The sequence below is a fragment of the Myotis myotis genome, unplaced genomic scaffold (genome assembly GCF_014108235.1).
Source record: "Myotis myotis isolate mMyoMyo1 unplaced genomic scaffold, mMyoMyo1.p scaffold_m19_p_18, whole genome shotgun sequence".
NCBI classification, from domain to species: Eukaryota; Metazoa; Chordata; class Mammalia; order Chiroptera; family Vespertilionidae; genus Myotis; species Myotis myotis.
Window position 1 is genome coordinate 3352116 of NW_023416322.1, and position 17037 is coordinate 3369152.

At 51.7% G+C, this 17037-nt stretch overlaps 2 protein-coding genes and 2 non-coding genes across 7 annotated transcripts in view; 3 read left to right on the plus strand and 1 right to left on the minus strand.

The window, feature by feature from the left end:
• RCSD1 (RCSD domain containing 1) overlaps positions 1-2114 on the plus strand; it is a 46129-nt gene extending 44015 nt beyond the window's left edge. For 2 of the 3 annotated variants that reach the window (XR_004973278.1, XR_004973279.1), the window contains 2 exons: positions 318-889; positions 1362-2114. Coding sequence is in view for 1 of the 3 variants with exons in the window: in XM_036343330.1 (XP_036199223.1) it covers positions 1362-1394 (33 nt within the window). In the remaining 2 variants the exon portion in view is untranslated. The remainder of the gene's footprint in view (positions 1-317; positions 890-1361) is intronic. The other variant, XM_036343330.1, reaches the window with a different exon arrangement.
• A 4475-nt stretch (positions 2115-6589) lies between these two features.
• Positions 6590-6661, plus strand: TRNAP-CGG. Its single transcript has one exon. It is a non-coding gene; the product is annotated as a tRNA-Pro (tRNA).
• A 612-nt stretch (positions 6662-7273) lies between these two features.
• On the minus strand, positions 7274-7345 carry TRNAP-AGG. Its single transcript has one exon. It is a non-coding gene; the product is annotated as a tRNA-Pro (tRNA).
• A 3834-nt stretch (positions 7346-11179) lies between these two features.
• The window catches only part of MPZL1 (myelin protein zero like 1), a 31611-nt gene continuing 25753 nt past the window's right edge, over positions 11180-17037 (plus strand). The window contains exon 1 of one of the 2 annotated variants that reach the window (XM_036343113.1): positions 11180-11401. In XM_036343113.1, coding sequence (XP_036199006.1) covers positions 11311-11401 — 91 coding nt within the window. In that variant the 5' untranslated portion in view covers positions 11180-11310. The remainder of the gene's footprint in view (positions 11402-17037) is intronic. The other variant, XM_036343111.1, reaches the window with a different exon arrangement.

Sequence of the window (17037 nt, forward strand, 5' to 3'; positions counted from 1 at the left end):
CCTCCACCTGCTGGCGACTCCGACTGCTCAGCACCGGCCTGGCTCCCAGGCCTCCAGTCCCCACGCCCCGCGCCCCCAGAGCCACACTCATCTATTCACTCAAGACTTCCTGTGCACATGCAGCTGAAACCCAGCCCCTTTGCCAGCCTCCCGTTCCTGCCCCTGAAGTACTGGCTCCTTTCTCTCTGTCACCCTCTCCACCCGCCCACCCACAGGCAGTCAGTCCATTGGTCTTCCTAAGTCTCCCACTGAGGGCCTTTGGTCTCTCCTCCTCACCACTGCCCGGCCCCATGGTACCCATCCCCTCATCTCCACAGTCACAGCCTCCTCAGAATCCTGGTCTCCAGGCCCACCCAGTGCACCGGCACCTCATTCACCTTCCGAATGCCAGCTCGATGCCTGCTCTCCTGCCCACACCTCCCTGTCCTTTGGTTACCTGAGTTCATGTTTCTCTGCAAGCTGACCTTTGCTGGCGTCCCCAGCCTTCACTGTCCCCCATGACAGGGCCCAGGGCTCCATCCTTCCCCACCTACCATTCCACAATAGGCAATGGCCATCTCACCAGCTTCCGCCGGCCCTGCCCCAGATCCCCCTGCACACCAGCCAGATGCTCTGGGCAGCTTGGGCCACCTGGAGCCCGCCTACCGCCCCTCGTTCTCCACGGGCGCTCCCTGATTGCCCGGGTCAAACACCCCAGCTGCTTGCACACCTTCCACTCAGTGCAGTCCATGAGGATGGCCCACGCCACACTGTGGATCCGTCCGTAAGCCTCTCCGCGTCTCAGCTGGAAACCTGATGAGGCCCAAGCAGCTCCTAACACATGGGGAGCTGACAGCGGTGCTCCCACAAGTGCTCAATCAATAGCTGGCTTCCTGGCCTTCCCTCCAGGGTCAGTCTTTTCTTTCCAGTTCTTTCTGTTCGTTTCCTTTTCTGAGCAGTGAACTTGAGTGGGAATGTGGGAGTAGGTAAGAAGTGGGGCAGGGAGGACGTGGGAAGCCAGGCATCAAAGAAGAGGCGGCATCACCTCATTGTTGAGGGCTTAAGGCTTAAGCTCTGGTCCCTGGGTGTAAGTCCTGACTCCACCGATTGCTAGCTGTGTGACCTAGGGGAAGTCACTTGACCTCTCTGGGCCTTCATTGCCCCATCTATGAAACAGAGCTAATAGAAGCATCTGAGTCATATCGCTTTGGTGAAGAGTAAATGAGTTGACGCATGTAAAAGACGCATCAGGTGCATGGCATCATTATTACTATTACTACTACGGTTGCTATTGTTGTCTGATCTGGCATCCCTGAGGAGACAGCTAGTGTCAGGATTGCCCCACTCTCCTCCCAATTCATTCTTTCCTCCTCCGCTCACAGGACAACACTCCTGTCCAGGACACGAGGATGTAAAGAGGAAGCCCTGTGCTGGGCAGCGAAGGGGCTAGAGACGGCTCCTCCGAAGTAGCAGCCGCAATGGTAGCAGCAAATGAGACGTCAGCAGCGGACTACGGGCAGGAGTCCACCTGAAGACACGGGTCGTGCTTCCTGGCCTCCACCCCAGCCTGGCAGAGACTGGGGCTGAGGACAGCAGATTTTATCAGCTTGCATTTGTGTTATTTGATGGACTTGGTTTAGAAAACAAAAACAAAACACTTATTTAAAACAACTTGCAAGAGTGACTACTCCCTGGGGATACTGGTCAACCCCTGGGTCCAGACACTGTCCACTCGCACCCACCCCTGCGCTGACCTCGGGACGGACTCTGACTGAGCTGATCGGATTGTGTGTGAAGTGCTAGCCTTTTACTGCCCAAGAGTTTTTACCTGCTCTAATGTAAGCAAAACCCAATTTCAGGTGGCCAGAAACGACAAAGAAAATAGTATTGCTGAAAATGTGAATCCTGCGACAAAAAGACCTTAAATTGTGTCAAGACCCCGAGACAGCCTTCCAGCAGGGCCCAGATGTGAACTGGCCAGTCAACTCTTAAAACACTGGACTAGGGTCCTAGCTTGTTTGGCTCAGTAGATAAAGGTCCCGGTTTCAATTCCAGCCAAAGGCACATGTCCGGGTTCTCTGCCCTCAGTGGGGGGCATGCAAGAGGCAGCCAATCAACGACTCTCATCATTGATGTTTCTATCTCTCTCCCTCTCCCTTCCTCTCTGAAATCAATAATATATATATATACACACACAAAACATATATATATATATATGTTTGTATATATATGTTTGTATATATATATATAAAACAAAAACAAAACACTGAACTAGGAGAGATAATCATAGAAACAAAAAACAATGCATCTGTGCCGGCAGCAGGAGCTTTTGTGGTTCCCTAGGTGCCAGGCTCAGTCACCCCTTCTGTCGGGAGGAGGAAGCGGCAGGGAGCAGATCCCGTGGCCAGGCCTCCGTGGACAGGCCGATCCAATAGGTCTCTGGGCCCTGCTGTAGCTCCCCATCCTGAAAGCAGACCAGTGCGGACGATGCTTGCCCGCTGATTCATCCAGGGAGGCCTTGAGCCGTTCCTGGGAGATGCTTTGAGCGCTGGGATGTGCAAACTACATAATAAAAACGCCCTCCCCGGCTTCCCTGGGAAGCCCAGCTCTCCTGCTGCCTCCTGAGGACTGGTGGGTCTTCAGTCCATTCTCACGTAGCTCTTGCTGTCTGCTCTGTGGAGGGGACCGGAGGCTTTGCAAGGACGGGGCCTGACTCCCCACTCCTTGGCTCAGAGCCTCTCCCCCATAATGCACTCCTGCTGAAAGATGTGAATCCAAATAAACGTTTCATCGTTGGGCTTGGGCCTTATGAGTTCAGTCCCTCAGCAGCTGAGTCTGTTATTTCTCTGGAGGTCTGTGATACCACACACTCTCCTCCAACTTCAAAAATCATCTCCCAGGTGAAGAGGCCTTACTTCACCCCTGGTACCTCAACTTCCATCCCACTCACAGTTCTCCTAACTCCAGGATAGTGTTAATATTTGGGATATTGTTTCTCAAAACTTTAAAAATATAATGCATTTTCTAAAACATGTAACCTAATGAGGTCTGGTGCTGTAATAAGATTTGTATTTTAGCAGAGTTCTGGAGCCATGGAGTGCCTATGAAATATCTTTGTCTCTCTATCTGTCATCCATCATCTACCTATCCAGCCATTGACAGAGATGTATCCCCCCTGAACAATACATGGTTTTATTTATATGTGTCTTTGGGTCATTTGTACACTCACACACAGCGCCAGGTAAGAATTCTGTGAATGGCCCTAGCCAGTTTGGCTCAGTGGATAGAGCATCGGCTTGTACACTGAAGGGTCCCAGGCTTGATTCTGGTCAAGGATACATGCCCAGGTTGCAGGCTTGATCCCCACCCAGTAGGGGGCAGCCAATCAATGATTCTCTCTCATCACTGATGTTTCTTATCTCTTTCCCTCTCCCTTCCTCTCTGAAGTCAATAAAAATATATTTTTTAAAAAGAGTCCTGTGAATGTGTGCATGGTTGTGAGTGTGTGTGACCAGAAGGAAGAAAGGGGTGTGGGTGTGAAAATAAAACTCCATTTTGCTTCTGGAGCGGCTGTCCTTTATAGTCGCGGATGAGAAAGGATCAATAGCAATGGCAAGAATGTGGTGGTGAAGGAGCGTGTGTCATGTGTCAAAACACCTTCCCACCTACCCATTCCCTATTAGTTACAGTATTTGATCTATTTTGTGGAAAAAAAGAAAAAAAGGGAGGCCCATTCCCAGGGTTGTTATGTGACTGGGACTCACCAGGTGCCGCAGCCTGGCTGCCTATAGCTCCCCTTTCCCGAAAGGTGTCGCATTTGCATGGTTGATCCCGGAATGTCATAGCTGGGCATGAAAGAAATCCATTGTGTTAGGTAGCAACCAGGAAGACTTTCATTCAGACTTTCTTTTTCTTTTTAATATATATTTTTATTTATTTCAGAGAGGAAGGAAGAGGGAGAGAGAAACATCTATGATGAGAGAGAATCATTGATTGGCTGCCTCCTGCTCGCCCCCTACTGGGGATAGAGCCTTCATTCCAGGCATGTGCCCTGACCAGGAATCGAACTGGTGACCTCCTGGTTCATGGGTTCACGCTCCACCACTGAGCCACGCCAGCAGGGGCTTGTTCAGACTTTCTTCATCACAGGAGGCAGAGGGAGCCATGGAATTGGGCTCGGATGCCCCTGGGTGCTCCCTTGAGTCATGAATGACTCTGCCCCTTCATACTGTCATTTTACATAAAACTTTGAGAAAATTTCTTGGACTTAGGCAAACCTATCATGTCAGTTATCTCACTAAATGCTTCTGTTTTAAAGAAAACGTGAACTGAATAGCTCTTTAACCAGCATTCAGAGAAAATTCTACAATGATTACATGGTTGGTATTCAAAGGATGGGTATCACCAAGAGGCAGGCACTCCCTCCCCTTCAAGAAAACTACAGGACCTCCGACATAGTCACTGCTGTTGGGCTGTCTAAGGAGCCCTGCGTGCCCGATGGTGCCAGGCACTGCCCCTCAGGAGGGACGGCCATCTCGCTGCCGCCTCTGCAAGAAGTCAGAGCAGGAAGGCACAGAAGGACCCGCTCTGCGTGGCCTCACGCCCTGTCTCCTTTCATTCCACCAACACAAGGAGACGCATAGTTGTAAGAACCCTGTTTTCTTTGTGACTTAAAAATGTTTGGTGCCAGATGGGTACTAGACTTACAGGGGGATCACTTCATAAGGTCTATAAATGTAAACCACTCTGCTGTACACCTACAACATATAATAGTGTATGTCACCTATAATTGAAAAATTAAAAATAATGATAAAGGCCAATTATCTTAATTTCTCTCATTATAAAAGCCTTTATATTAGAAAATTTGTGGAGGAAAATAATATTTTAAATAGATAAAAATTTATTCATAATTCCAGTACCCAGAGATAACAATATTTTATGGGTGTTCCTCTAGTATCCACGTTTTGTTTTTCTTGCTAATTTTTGGTTGTTACAAAATTAGGATCTTACTCTATGTATCTGTGTATCTTTCTTGTTGGTAACACACTATCCTCAGCCCGTCTTCACAAGCAATCACAGTTTATCCTCTTCCGTTGGCCCAGGAACATCCAGAGCAAGACCCGGTCTGTGTACAACACGGGGTACTATGATTGGGGGGGGGGGGGGTGAAGGCCTTCTCAGTTCTGTTCCTGATCTAGACCTTAGATCCCTGCCACCTTTATGACCTCATGCACCCTCAAAACTTAAAACAAGGGACAACTTTTGAATGAAAACTGAAAGGACGGAGGCCAAAGTTCATTCCTGACGATGTAGTGATGGCAAAATCCAAAGGGAGGTATGCAATCAACCTTAGACAAAAGGATCAGCGAGGGGAACCACATAGAAATGCTTTTCGGAAAAGTAGCTGAAACTACCGTAGGACGTTAGACTGGAGACTGGAAAAAGACACAAATTTTCAGTCAGATCCAAGTTTCTGTTCGGATCAGGACATGGCTTTCAATGGGCGAAGCAAACTACCTTCCCTACCCTCCCTGACGTGGGGTGGCTGCGATCCGTCAGTGCCTCACCCCCCAGGCTGCAAACCAGGCTCAGCACAGCCAAGAGGCCGGTCCGTGTGCCAAGTTAGCGGACCAGGCTGCGCGGCTACCGTCCCACGGATCCCGAATTAGGGGCAGCTAAGGAGGGAAGAGGGCTTCAGAGTGGGGAGCCTCTGCAATGTGACCACAGACCGCAAGGAGAAGGGGCGGGGGGCCTGTGGAAGAAGGGGACGCCCAGAGCTAAGGCCGACAAGGCCAAGGGGGAGCCCAGGCCAGGACCCCTGACGCCTGAGAATCAGCGCTCCTGCTCGGCTGGGCCCAGAGCCACAGGGTCAGTGCCCTGCAGCGGGGGGTGGGGGGTTGGGGGGTGGGACGAAGGCCCCTCCCACCGCCGCCGCCCCTCCCCTCCTCCTAGCACCGGGGCGCCCACCTGCGCTCCCTCCTCCACGCCCTTCAGGCCAGCTTCTCAGGCTCCGGGGGTTCCTAGCCAGCGCCTCCTCTCCTGGCCAGTGGCCTCAGTAGCTACCTAGGTCTCTGGGCCTGGACTCCTCGCTGCGCCATGAGGACAGCAGGACCCAAGGGCAGGTTGCTGTGACGGTCCCGCGAGTGCCATGCGCGCAAAGAGCTTAAAAGAAGGCACGATCCATCCTGCACGTTGGGGGAGAGTTGGCTGTTAATTCTCCTTGGGGATTGTTTTCTTCCCACCGCCTTCCGAGCCGGGATAAGGGCGTCTTTCTCTCGCCCGTTCTTCCTGCCCTCGTACCCAGACCGGCGCGTCCCGGAGGCTCTGCCTGCACCCGCCTAGCCGGTTCCGGCGCGCGGGCGCCCCACTGGCGGAAAGGCCCGGCGATCCCGGGCTCCGGGACCGCGGCTTCCCGAGGGGACGGTGCGAAATGAGCGCCCCCGCCGCCCTCCTCCGCGCGACGGGAAGGGCTCGGCGCCCAAGCCGGGGGAGGGAGCGCCCGGGCGGTGCAAGGGTCGCTGGCCGCGTCCGAAGGGAAATAAAGCGAAAGGCGGAAGGAGAGAGGCGGGTGAGGCTGAAGGGAGGCGCCTCGAGCCCGTCTGCCGAGAGCGGCTCGTTGGTCTAGGGGTATGATTCTCGCTTCGGGTGCGAGAGGTCCCGGGTTCAAATCCCGGACGAGCCCAGGCTCTGAGTTTTTTCTTAAACCTTTAAATTAAAAGCTTTTTCTTTTTCACTCAGGCCATTTAGCGCTTTATATTCAACAACCCCAGCCTAGCGCTCGAACGTTGATCGCCTTAATCGTGCGAAGTAGGGCATCGAATGAGGTCGATTCGTACAAATATATGATTGCCGTGCGTCCGAGAGTGAGGCATGGCAATTGCTTATAACCCTTCAAAACACGTGCTTGCAAAAGAGACGCCTCGTGCAGAATCCGGGGGGCACCCCAACCCCTCCTAACCGGGGCAGAGGGCGCCTGAGTTAGCAGGTCCCAGGTGAGGGCGGGCCAAGCTCTTCCAGCCGAAGCCCAGCCCCGCGGGCGGTGGACGTGCCCGGCTTGGGCAAGGGTAAGGCTCACCCACCTGCAGGCAACCCAGGTCGGGACTGTGCGCCCGCAGCGTGCGCGCCGCGCTCCGGAACAGCCGCGTCTGTAGTGTTTTCATGTTACATCTTGTAATGGTATTTAAATGTAAAGTGCGCCCTCGGCTCAGGAAGTTTCATCTTCGTGTTTTGCAACAATACATGTTTATAAGATGTATTTGTTTAGAAATTTTAAATTTTTTAAGGGAAGAAAAGTGGGCTCGTCCGGGATTTGAACCCGGGACCTCTCGCACCCTAAGCGAGAATCATACCCCTAGACCAACGAGCCGGTGTGCTGCAACGTCGCCGCCATGACAAAGGAATGTGAGGCTACTTGGTCCCGCGCCCCCAAGCGGTTATTTTTATAATGGTGTTTATCTTCAGTTCTTAAAATTCTATGGTTAGTTTTCTATTTTATTTTCCCTTTTGATATTTGCAAATCAGTGACACAAAAGAAAAGTGTCATTGCTGGTGTAATATTTACCTCTTATTTAAAAAACCAGAATTCTGTGTATATTCGTGACTAACAAAGTGCATGAGTGTGTGGCAATGCCTGTGGCAGCCAGATTCCAGGCTCTACTTTACTGAGTTCTGGTTGTTGCAGTTTCCAATTACAGTAAAATTGTCGGTTTCTAGCCTGCATGTTATCCTAGTGTTCAAAGCACCATCTTTCCAGCCTTGTGAATTCGCATCTCTCTTTTTACTCAAACTGTTGTCTTCAGCTGGAAAATCTCTTTCCTTTTGCATAAATCCCAAACTCTTACCTTTCCAGAAAAAAAGATACTTTAACATATTAAAACCAACTGTATGTGTCTCCTTTCATCACAATTTGCTGGAGGCCAAGGCTCCCACACCAACAGTGAATTATATAATTGGCGACCAATTTTATAATTGGTTATAATTGGTGCCCAATTGTCCCAATATCTCTAAGGGCATAGCTTATTTATTATATTTAAAATTTTTAACTAGTATTGAGGTTTATGCTAGCAAAGCCAGCACTCGATGAATAATTGCCGAATGACTGTAATTTGTTTCAAATTCACTAACAATGTAAATGTTGGTACTTGGACAATCGGTAATTATGAAGTGTCACTCCAGCAAATAAGTAACCAGATAGGAAACAATAAACAGGGTGACTAATCTAAATAGACCTATTCACTTATTTTATTTCATATGCCATTTGTCAGCTTATTCATTTGCTCCCTAGCTCGTTTATTCAACAAACATTGAGAAGCTCTTCGTGCCAGACACTGAATTGTCAGCTTTCTCCCTGTGGTTTGACACCAGTAAATCACCGTGTGGAGCTCTAATGCTCAGCCCCACTCTAGTTTCATTTGAAACTGTCCTCGACTTCCCCTCCTACTCCTTCCTTCTTCTTAGAGCTCAAGGCCAAGGGGATAATACACTTCAAACTGTTAATCAGTTCTAGATGCCCGAATAGTTTACTCCTCAAACCTAACAAACGTGCCCCCCAAACTTAAGACGTTTGTATTTCCCCAGAATGAGGAAACTACAAAATATAACTTACATGAAATAATGAAAACTTCAGATTTCTGAGAACCCCAGTCTCTGTAGTTACTGAGAGGGCTCTAGGCTCTCCTTTCCCACTTGAACTTACTAGAGTTAATATCATCTTTTGGGGTTTTCTTTTTCTTCCTCCAACTTCTCTCTAGTGATTGAAAAAGAGTTTGCCTTTTACTCTGCAGGCTCCCGGAGAGGATCTCATTGGCCCCTCACAACAGAGATGCAGGAAGACCGACAGGAACAAAACTCAAGATATCAACTGCCTGGCTGGCGGTGAGAAACCTCTCTCCGGTCAGAGGAATGCCTGTGGCCCCTGCAGGAGGCATCCGTCCCCAGTGAGGGGAGGTGGTACAGAGATGGTTGCAGGGCAGGGCAGTCACAGCGAACAAAGAAGCCTGGTGCCCTATCCCCCATGACAATGAGCACCTCCCAAGGTCCCCGTTACCCAAAGGTGCCTCTGTGCCCAGAGACATCGGAGCCAGTAAGACTCTTTCAGATTTTCAAAAATGTGTAATAAACATGCAACCCTTCTCCTGAACTAAGATGTTCTTTCCATAGAAATATCAATGAAACTGGTTTAGCTCAGGCAAACCTTTCTCTCTGTGGTCTGGAATTCACCTTTAACTCTATCTGATATTTATCCCTTAACCATCAAATTCTGTGTTCCAGGAGCCTGGGTATCATCCCCCATGGACCACAGTTTTCCACTGTCCTCTGTCCACAAGTCTCAAAACATGGAGGGAGGGAATGCCAGTGAGAATGCAGAGGGTGAGGAGGGTTCCGCCACAGTCACAAAGATCTGTTGGGAACTTTGGTGCGGGTCACCCTCTTCCTACTGTCTCCCGCTAGTCCCAGCTCTAGAAAACCCTGCTCAACAGATGATTCCTCAACACCAGATGATCCTGAGTGTCCCTTATCTCAACCCTAGGAAGAGAAAGCAAACGCCCCGAGGGTCCCCAAGGTAGACTCCTTCTTAGTGTGGACTGTAGGGAGCAGGAACCCAGGGGCACCCAGGGGCCAGGGCACAGGCAACCATCAGCCAAAGGCCCCTGCATGTGACTGTCATTGCTGATTCTTGGGGGGCGGGGGGCTCTCCCCCAAGGAGCCCATTCCTTTCAGAGGCAGCAGCCCTTAACCAAGGACCCTTGTGACCTTCTTGGAAGCCTCCCGCTCATGCCACCGTGTTGCCTCCACTGCTCCAGCTGGGAAGAGTGGTTTCCAGCATGGAGGAGGAGGTGCTGAACGGAGGAGGGCTGCTGAATGATCCTCGGACGCACAGTAATGATTGGAAGGCAGGGGTTTTGTTTTTGTTTTTTCCATTTACTCCCTTGACAGAAGGGTCAGAAACGGCCCAGCGAGGACAGCGCGGTGACAGCCACCCTGCGTGGCGTTCTCTTTGCAGCCGCTGCAGACGAGCTCGGTAACGCTCCCCTGTTCGTCCAACAGGCACGTCCTACCTCCTGACGGCCTGGTGTTCCTCCTCGTGGAAACATCTGCTCCGGATGCATGTTCGTCCTTCGGCCGCTACTGAGCGGACGCCTCTGCGGGACCACCTGCTGCCTCCACGGGGGCTCTGCCCAGGCCCAGCTCACTGGCTCCCCCTCAGGCCAGGCCCCGGGTGTTGTCCCGGGAACCGGGCGCGCGCTCTCCGCTCCTCCCGGCTTTCCAGATGCGTTTCTCCTGCGGAAACTTACCGCCCGACGGACACCCAGTTCTGCCGTCCCTTCTCCCAACTGCACGCTCCCCGCCGCCCCCGGTTTCACCGCATCTCTCTCCTCTCTGTCCCCCAGCTTTCCCTTGGTCAGCGGTTCCGGGGACCCTCCCAACACCGACCAGTCTTTACTGGGCAGCCGGCGCGCGCGGCCCCTTCCTGCGCCAAGGTGACCCCGCTCAGCTGGGCCGCGCGCCGGGGGGTCCGGGTGGGAACGCCCCCACCCCGTTTTCATTAACAAACCCGGGGACGTTTTGTTGGCGAAAACGAAGCAAACAGAAAGCGCCCTCCTTTGTGTCCCAGGCGGTAGGAGAGCTCCCGGTTCCCGCCGCTCCTGCAGCCCAAGGGGTTCCCCAGGGGAGGGGAGGCAAGATGGAGACCGCTGGAACCAGAGGTCCCGGGAGGCAGCCCCTCACACATTATCCAGGCCGGGCGTGGGGACCGGGCAGGGGGAGGTGTGTCAGGGCCATTGAAACGAGTCCCCCCGCCGCCCTTACTGACTTTGTCACTAAACTGCGGTTCCCGTGGGTGAGGCTCACAGAAACCGGGACGAGCGGGCGCAGGGGCGGGACCCTCGGGCAAAGACCCGCGACGAGGAGACAATGGGGGGAGCGGAGGGATGGGACCCTGGAGAGGCGGAGGGGACCCGGCCGGGGCCGGGCGGCGGGGCGGCAGGCGGCAGCCACCGGGCAGAGCGGCGGAGCCGGGTGCTGGCCTCCCGCTCGGGGCTGAGAGCCCGGGGGGGGGGGGGGGGGGGACCGGGGAGGCGCGGCCTCGCCTGACGAGAGGGGTGATGGACAGTCGTATCTCCCAATAGCGTCCTTCCAGGGGCGCGGGGCCGAGCAATGGGAGGACGGGTGGGCGGGGCCGGGCCGGGGCGGGCGGCGGTGGCGGGGCCGCGAGTGGGGGCGCGGCGCGGAGGTGCCACTGGGCGGTGGTGGCGAGGCGGCGCCCCTGCGCGGAGCGGAGCGAACGGCAGCCGGGCCCGGTGCGCGGCCGCGGGGCTGCAGCGCACGACGATGGCCGCGCCCGCCGGGGCCGGGGCGGAGACTGCGACCCTGGACCGCCGGCGCTGCCTGTGGTCGGTGCTGGCGGCGGCGCTCGGGCTGTGTGAGTGCGGCCGGGGCGGGCGGGGCTCGGGGCTGCGGGGACTCCGGCGGCGCTCGCCCCTGCGGGGATCGGGCCCTGCGCGCTGGCGCCGAGGCGGGGGCCCGGCGCGGCCTGCGCGCACGGGGCCGGGATTCAGCCGGCGGGGAGCGCGGCCGCGGAGGCCCGGGACGTGCGGCGCCTCTCCGTCCTCCTGCCCCGGGTCCCCGCGTGTTGGGGAGTCGGGGAGCCTACCTGCTGGGTCCCGGGTCGTGCGGCAGCGGCCCTGCTCCGCGCTCCCGCCGAGCCCCCCGCGCGGGGACCCGGGCGCCCAGGCCCGCCTGGGATCCGGGTCAGGAGTCCGGGTTCTGCGTGCTGCACCTTTGGGGAGTGGCCGGCGTTTCGGCGGGGCCTTTGTTGTCGGTTCCTTTTCGCGTTTTCCGAGACAGTTTGCTTTGTGTTTCCCTTCCCACCGCTCCCAGCCCGTTTCGGAGCCTCCCCGATGGGAGAGCCCAGAGGCTCCTGCCTCATCCTCACCCCGGAGCCGGCGGGGCGCCGGGAGGAAGTGCCCAGGGGGTCGGGGTGAGGACACAGAGACCCGGGCATGGAAAAGACTTTGGTCATATCCGCAATCTTGCCAGACATGGGCACCCTGGTTTGACAAGACATAGGACAGTAAAAAGCACATTTTTCTTTTCTCTTTTAAATCACTTTTTTTCCTTGACAAATTTTATGGGTCAAACTGAAGGTGAACTTCTGCCCCAGTGTGTGGACTTGGGTGGTGGTTTTGTGGACCCCGGCGTGGCTCTGCCCTGGGACCCCCGGGAGAACTCGCTCTGCCCCAGGATGTGACTGAGGAATGGTCACAGAGGCCAACTCCTAAGAAACACACACTTTCACTTCTTTTGTTCTGCAAAAGTGTCAGTTGCATCACTAATACGAGTATCTGAATACGAGTTTACTCATTAATTTCTTTCACGGAAGAAGTCCTTAATGTAATTGCTGGAACCAGGAACTATGGGATTAAAGCAGTGACTCCAGGGGCCATAAAGTATAAATGTGAAGGTCCCCCCACCTCTGGAGGCTGCCAGATAAGATACAATCCATTCTGTATAAATGTTTCTTCTGAGACCAAAAAAAAAAGGTTAAAAGTGGTGTGTGTTTTTGTTGTTTTGTGAGGATTTTTTTTTTGGGGGGGGGCGGTTGGTGATGGTGGTGTCATTTGTGTTCTAAGACAAGTAGGAAACAGCCTAACCCTAAGGTTTACCAGAAATCTTGTGTGCTTCAGACAGAATTATGCAGGAGAGGCCAGGCATTGATACTGAGGACAAGGCAGTTGGGCTGATCTTAAACTCCGGATGTTAAAAGTGGTAAAACTGAAAAATTAAAAAACTTAACCTTAATGGATATTAGTACGAAAAGATCATTAGAATAATAGCGACCTACAGCTTGGACATACCTGGCTGTTCAGTAATGAAAGATGGATGCTGGTATGTGCAAGCCAGCAGGTGTTGTTATTAGTTAATTTTAGAAAAATACGCCTTCTTCTTGCCAAGTCACCTTTTCCTGATCATGGATACTGTATATAACAGTTCATGTCTCATGGGAAACCTTCTTGAGTTTGATCCAGGTTCAGTTAGTCAACAAACATTCATTAAGCGCCTTTTAAATATTAAGCACCAAAAGTATTGTAGGAAGGAGATCCCTGCCCTCACGTAATGTACAGTTCGGTGGGAGAAGCAATATAAGAAGTCTCTCGGTAATGGCGTGCTGTTAGGGCACTAAGGAGAGTCATCACTTCAGACCAAAGTTCGGGCCCTGGAGAAAGGTCTGGGGAAGCTGAGGGGTTATGAAGAAACCTTACATCAGCATCAACGTGGTGGGAGGTAGGAGTGCATAAGAGTTGGTGGGAGTTGAGGCGGGGAGCCAGCCAGAGGCACTAACTCCCCAAGGACCCTGCTTGCCATTCCTCAGGCTGGATTTTGTCCTAAAGGCTGCAGGGGGCAGGGGTTTCTCTACTGGGCTAGAGTGGTGTGAGGCTCACCGGAGGGCGATCGTAACAATCCAGAGGAAGATGAAGACCTGAATACAAGCAGCGTGCTATGAGGAGAGGACATTTTCATGAGCCAATTAGAAAATAAATGTGATCGGGCTTGGAAATGCATTTGCCGTGGACTTGAAAGAGGGAGTGTATGGTGATCCTGAGGTTTGGGGTTTGGGAAGCTGGGCATATTTTTGGAAAATGGGGCTTTCCCCAGAGGAAGAATATGGGATGAGGGATGGGAATCTTGGAGGAGGGAGACGATGACATTACTTTCAGATGTTGAGTCTAAGATGCTGTGGACACATCCCAGCAGAAATGGGCAGAAGACAGCTGGGGAGATGGTTCTGGAGGTGAGAACATTCTGGTTGGAAACACAGACATGGGAGACTTTAAAACTGTGGATTGCCCGGATGAGGTCACCAAGTGATAGTGTATTGAACGAACTAGCAGGGGCCAAGGACAGAACTTCAGGGTGTACGGACCCCGGGAAGGGGGCTTGATGGTTAAGAGAAGAACCACGAGAGAGTGTGGTGTCTTGGAAACCAAGCGAGAATGGAGTTTTAGGGGAGAGCAAGTGGTTAATGGTGTCAGATGAAGGGACATTGGGTACAAGAAGGACACACTGGATTTGGCAATTGGAATGTCTTTGGTAGCCCTTGGGTAGGAATGAACACAGAAGAAGAAGAAATCTCAGTAATTTGCACCCCCATTGCAATAAATGGCAGCACCATCTGTCTGGTTGCTCAAGCCAGAAACCTAGTCCATCCTTGATTCCTCCTTATCCTTCATCCTCCACATCCAATCAGTTCTCCTATCTCCCAAATGCATCTGGAATTCACCCACCCCTTTCTCATCAGTGGCCCACTCCTAGCATTTTAATCAAAATCCCTGCCATTTTTGCCGGTATTACTGTGCTAGCCTCCCAGCTGTGTCCCAATGTCCCCCCTCTTGCCTCTTTTTTAAAAAAAATCCTCAGCTGAGGATATGCTTATTGATGAGAGAGAGAGAGAGAGAGAGAGAGAGAGAGAGAGAGAGAGAGAGAGAGAGAGAGACTCAGTTGCCTCCTGTATGCATCTGAACCAGGGATCCAAACCACAATCTAGGCATGTGCCCTGACTTTGGTGTGCAGGACTCTGCTCTAACCAAGGAGGCACCTCCTTAGGCCCCTCTGACTCTTTTTAATCCATTCTTCACACAACTGCAAGAATTATTGTTATTAAAATGCAAATCAGATCATGTTGCTTTCTTTTTTAAAAAATATATTTTATTGACTTTTTACAGAGAGGAAGGGAGGATAGAGAGTTAGAAACATCAATGAGAGAGAAACATGGATCAGTTGCCTCCGGCATGCCCCCTACTGGGGATGCACCAGCAACCAAGGTACATGCCCTTAATCAGAATCGAACGCGGGACCCTTGAGTCTGCAGACCAACACTCTATCCACTGAGCCAAACCAGTCAGGGCTTATATTGCTTTCTTGTTTAAAATCCTTAAACAAGAAATCCTTTTCCATTGCCCTGCCGCTGCCATCCCAGCTTCTCCGTGCGCCTGCTGTGGGCTGTGTGACCCTGTTTCTGTCTTCCCCTCTGACGCTTCGCCTGCTGCCTCTTGCCCTCCCTGTCATCTTTCTGCTCTTTGACTCATTCCCACCGCCTCCTTTGCACTTGGAATGCTCTTTCCCTGGAACTGCCCCGTGCTGTCTCCTCTTCATTTTGGCATAAATGTCACTTCCTCAGAGGGACCTTCTCCAACCACCTTAGCCACAGGAGTCCCCTGTTATCAATTCCTGGCCCTTTGCTTTCTTATTGTGATTTCTAACTTGTTGGTTTTTCTTTTCTTGTTCCCTCCACTAGAATCCAGGGTGGACACCATGGTTGTCTTGTTCATAGAAGTATCTCTAGTGTTTTACTTCATGCGTATGATAGATGCTAATATGTATTTGTTAAATGTCAGGGGGCTGTAGACCTGTCTTGATAACAGTTTGTAATATGTAGTTAGAATTATTGTTGGCATTCAATAATTGTTTATTGGGAGAAGGAATATTTTTCCCAAGTGTGATTTCATGCATTATCTGATTATTTTCATTCTTTACCGTTTCTTATTTCTTCAGAGATGTACAGAATGAATGAACTAACATTTTTCAACTACTTTAGACACATAGCTTTGGAATGACTAGTTATTTCATACTTAAATTATTTTTAATATATATTTATTGATTTCAGAGAGGAAGGGAGAGGGAGAGAGAGATACAAACATCAGTGATGATGGAGAATCGTTGATTGGCTGCCTCCTGCACACCCCTCACTGGGCATCCAGCTCACAACCAGGCATGTGCCCTTGACTGGAATTGAACTTGGGACCCCGCGGTCGGCAGGCCGCCGCTCTATCCACTGAGCCAAACCAGCTGGGGCTTAAATTATTTTATCATGTTTGTGGTGGCACCTACGCGTATTATCAATAGGACTTTTCTGTATTAAAAATATTTTATTTTAATCCTCACTGGAGGTATGAGAATATTTTTTCCGTTGATTTTTAGAGAGATAGGGAGGAGGGAAGGGGAGGGAGAGAGAAACATAGATGTGAGAGAGACACATCAATTGTTTGTTTGTTTAGAGAGAGAGGAAGGGAGAGGGACAGATAGAAACATTGATGAGGGAGAAACATCATCAATCTGCTGCCTCCTGACTGCCCCCTATTGGGGATGGGGCCTGAAACCCAGGCATGTGCCCTGACGGGAATGGAGCCAGTGACCTCTTGGTTCATGGGTTGATGCTAAGCCACTGAGCCACACTGACCGGGACCTACTGAGTTTTAAAAATGTGATTTCATTGGAAAAAACTCAATATATACAGATTTTTACAAATCGTATTTCTAGAAAATGCTGACCTACCCGCTAAATGTTCCTCACCTTCCTTTCTGTCCCCACTGAGCTGCTTTCCTTCATTCAGTCACATTTCTCCTGCATGATTAGAATCTGCCAACTGGAGCCTGAAGGCATTTTTATTTAAATTGTATCTTTTAGTTGAGAGTTTGAATTCTCTGTCTAAGTGCATGCATCTCAGGTGTCCCTAAACCTTGGAAAAATCTTACTCTTGCTTCTAAGACCACTGGTGTCATTTAAAAGAGAATAAACGGCTTGCTTTGGCGTAGAACTCGTTATAGATGAGTTTGGTCTTTAACCCCCATTAAAGGGAATCCCTGTATATAAAAGGCTAATATGCAAAGTGTCCCCTTGGGAGTTCAACCGGGAGACCCGGAGTTTGATCGCTCGCTATGATGTGCGCTCATCACCAGGGGGCGGTGTGGAATGAAGGAAGGCCTCGGTCGGCAGCTGGAAGGCCCTGATTGGCCCTAATCGCCAGCCAGGCCAAGGGACCCTACCCGTGCACGAATTTCATGCACCAGGCCTCCAGTTTAATGATAACTAGAAGCATCTCCTGAGGTCTCACGTATCTGATGGCTATGAATCTTGGTCCCTAAGACTTGTGTGAGTGGAATATCTTGAGTGATATTCCTTTCTGCCTTTTCCACTTATTTTGCCAAGTGGTTTGACATTAGCAGTGCCCTGGAGACCAAACCAAGGCCCTTATATTTTGGGCGCAGTAGGAAGGCGGAG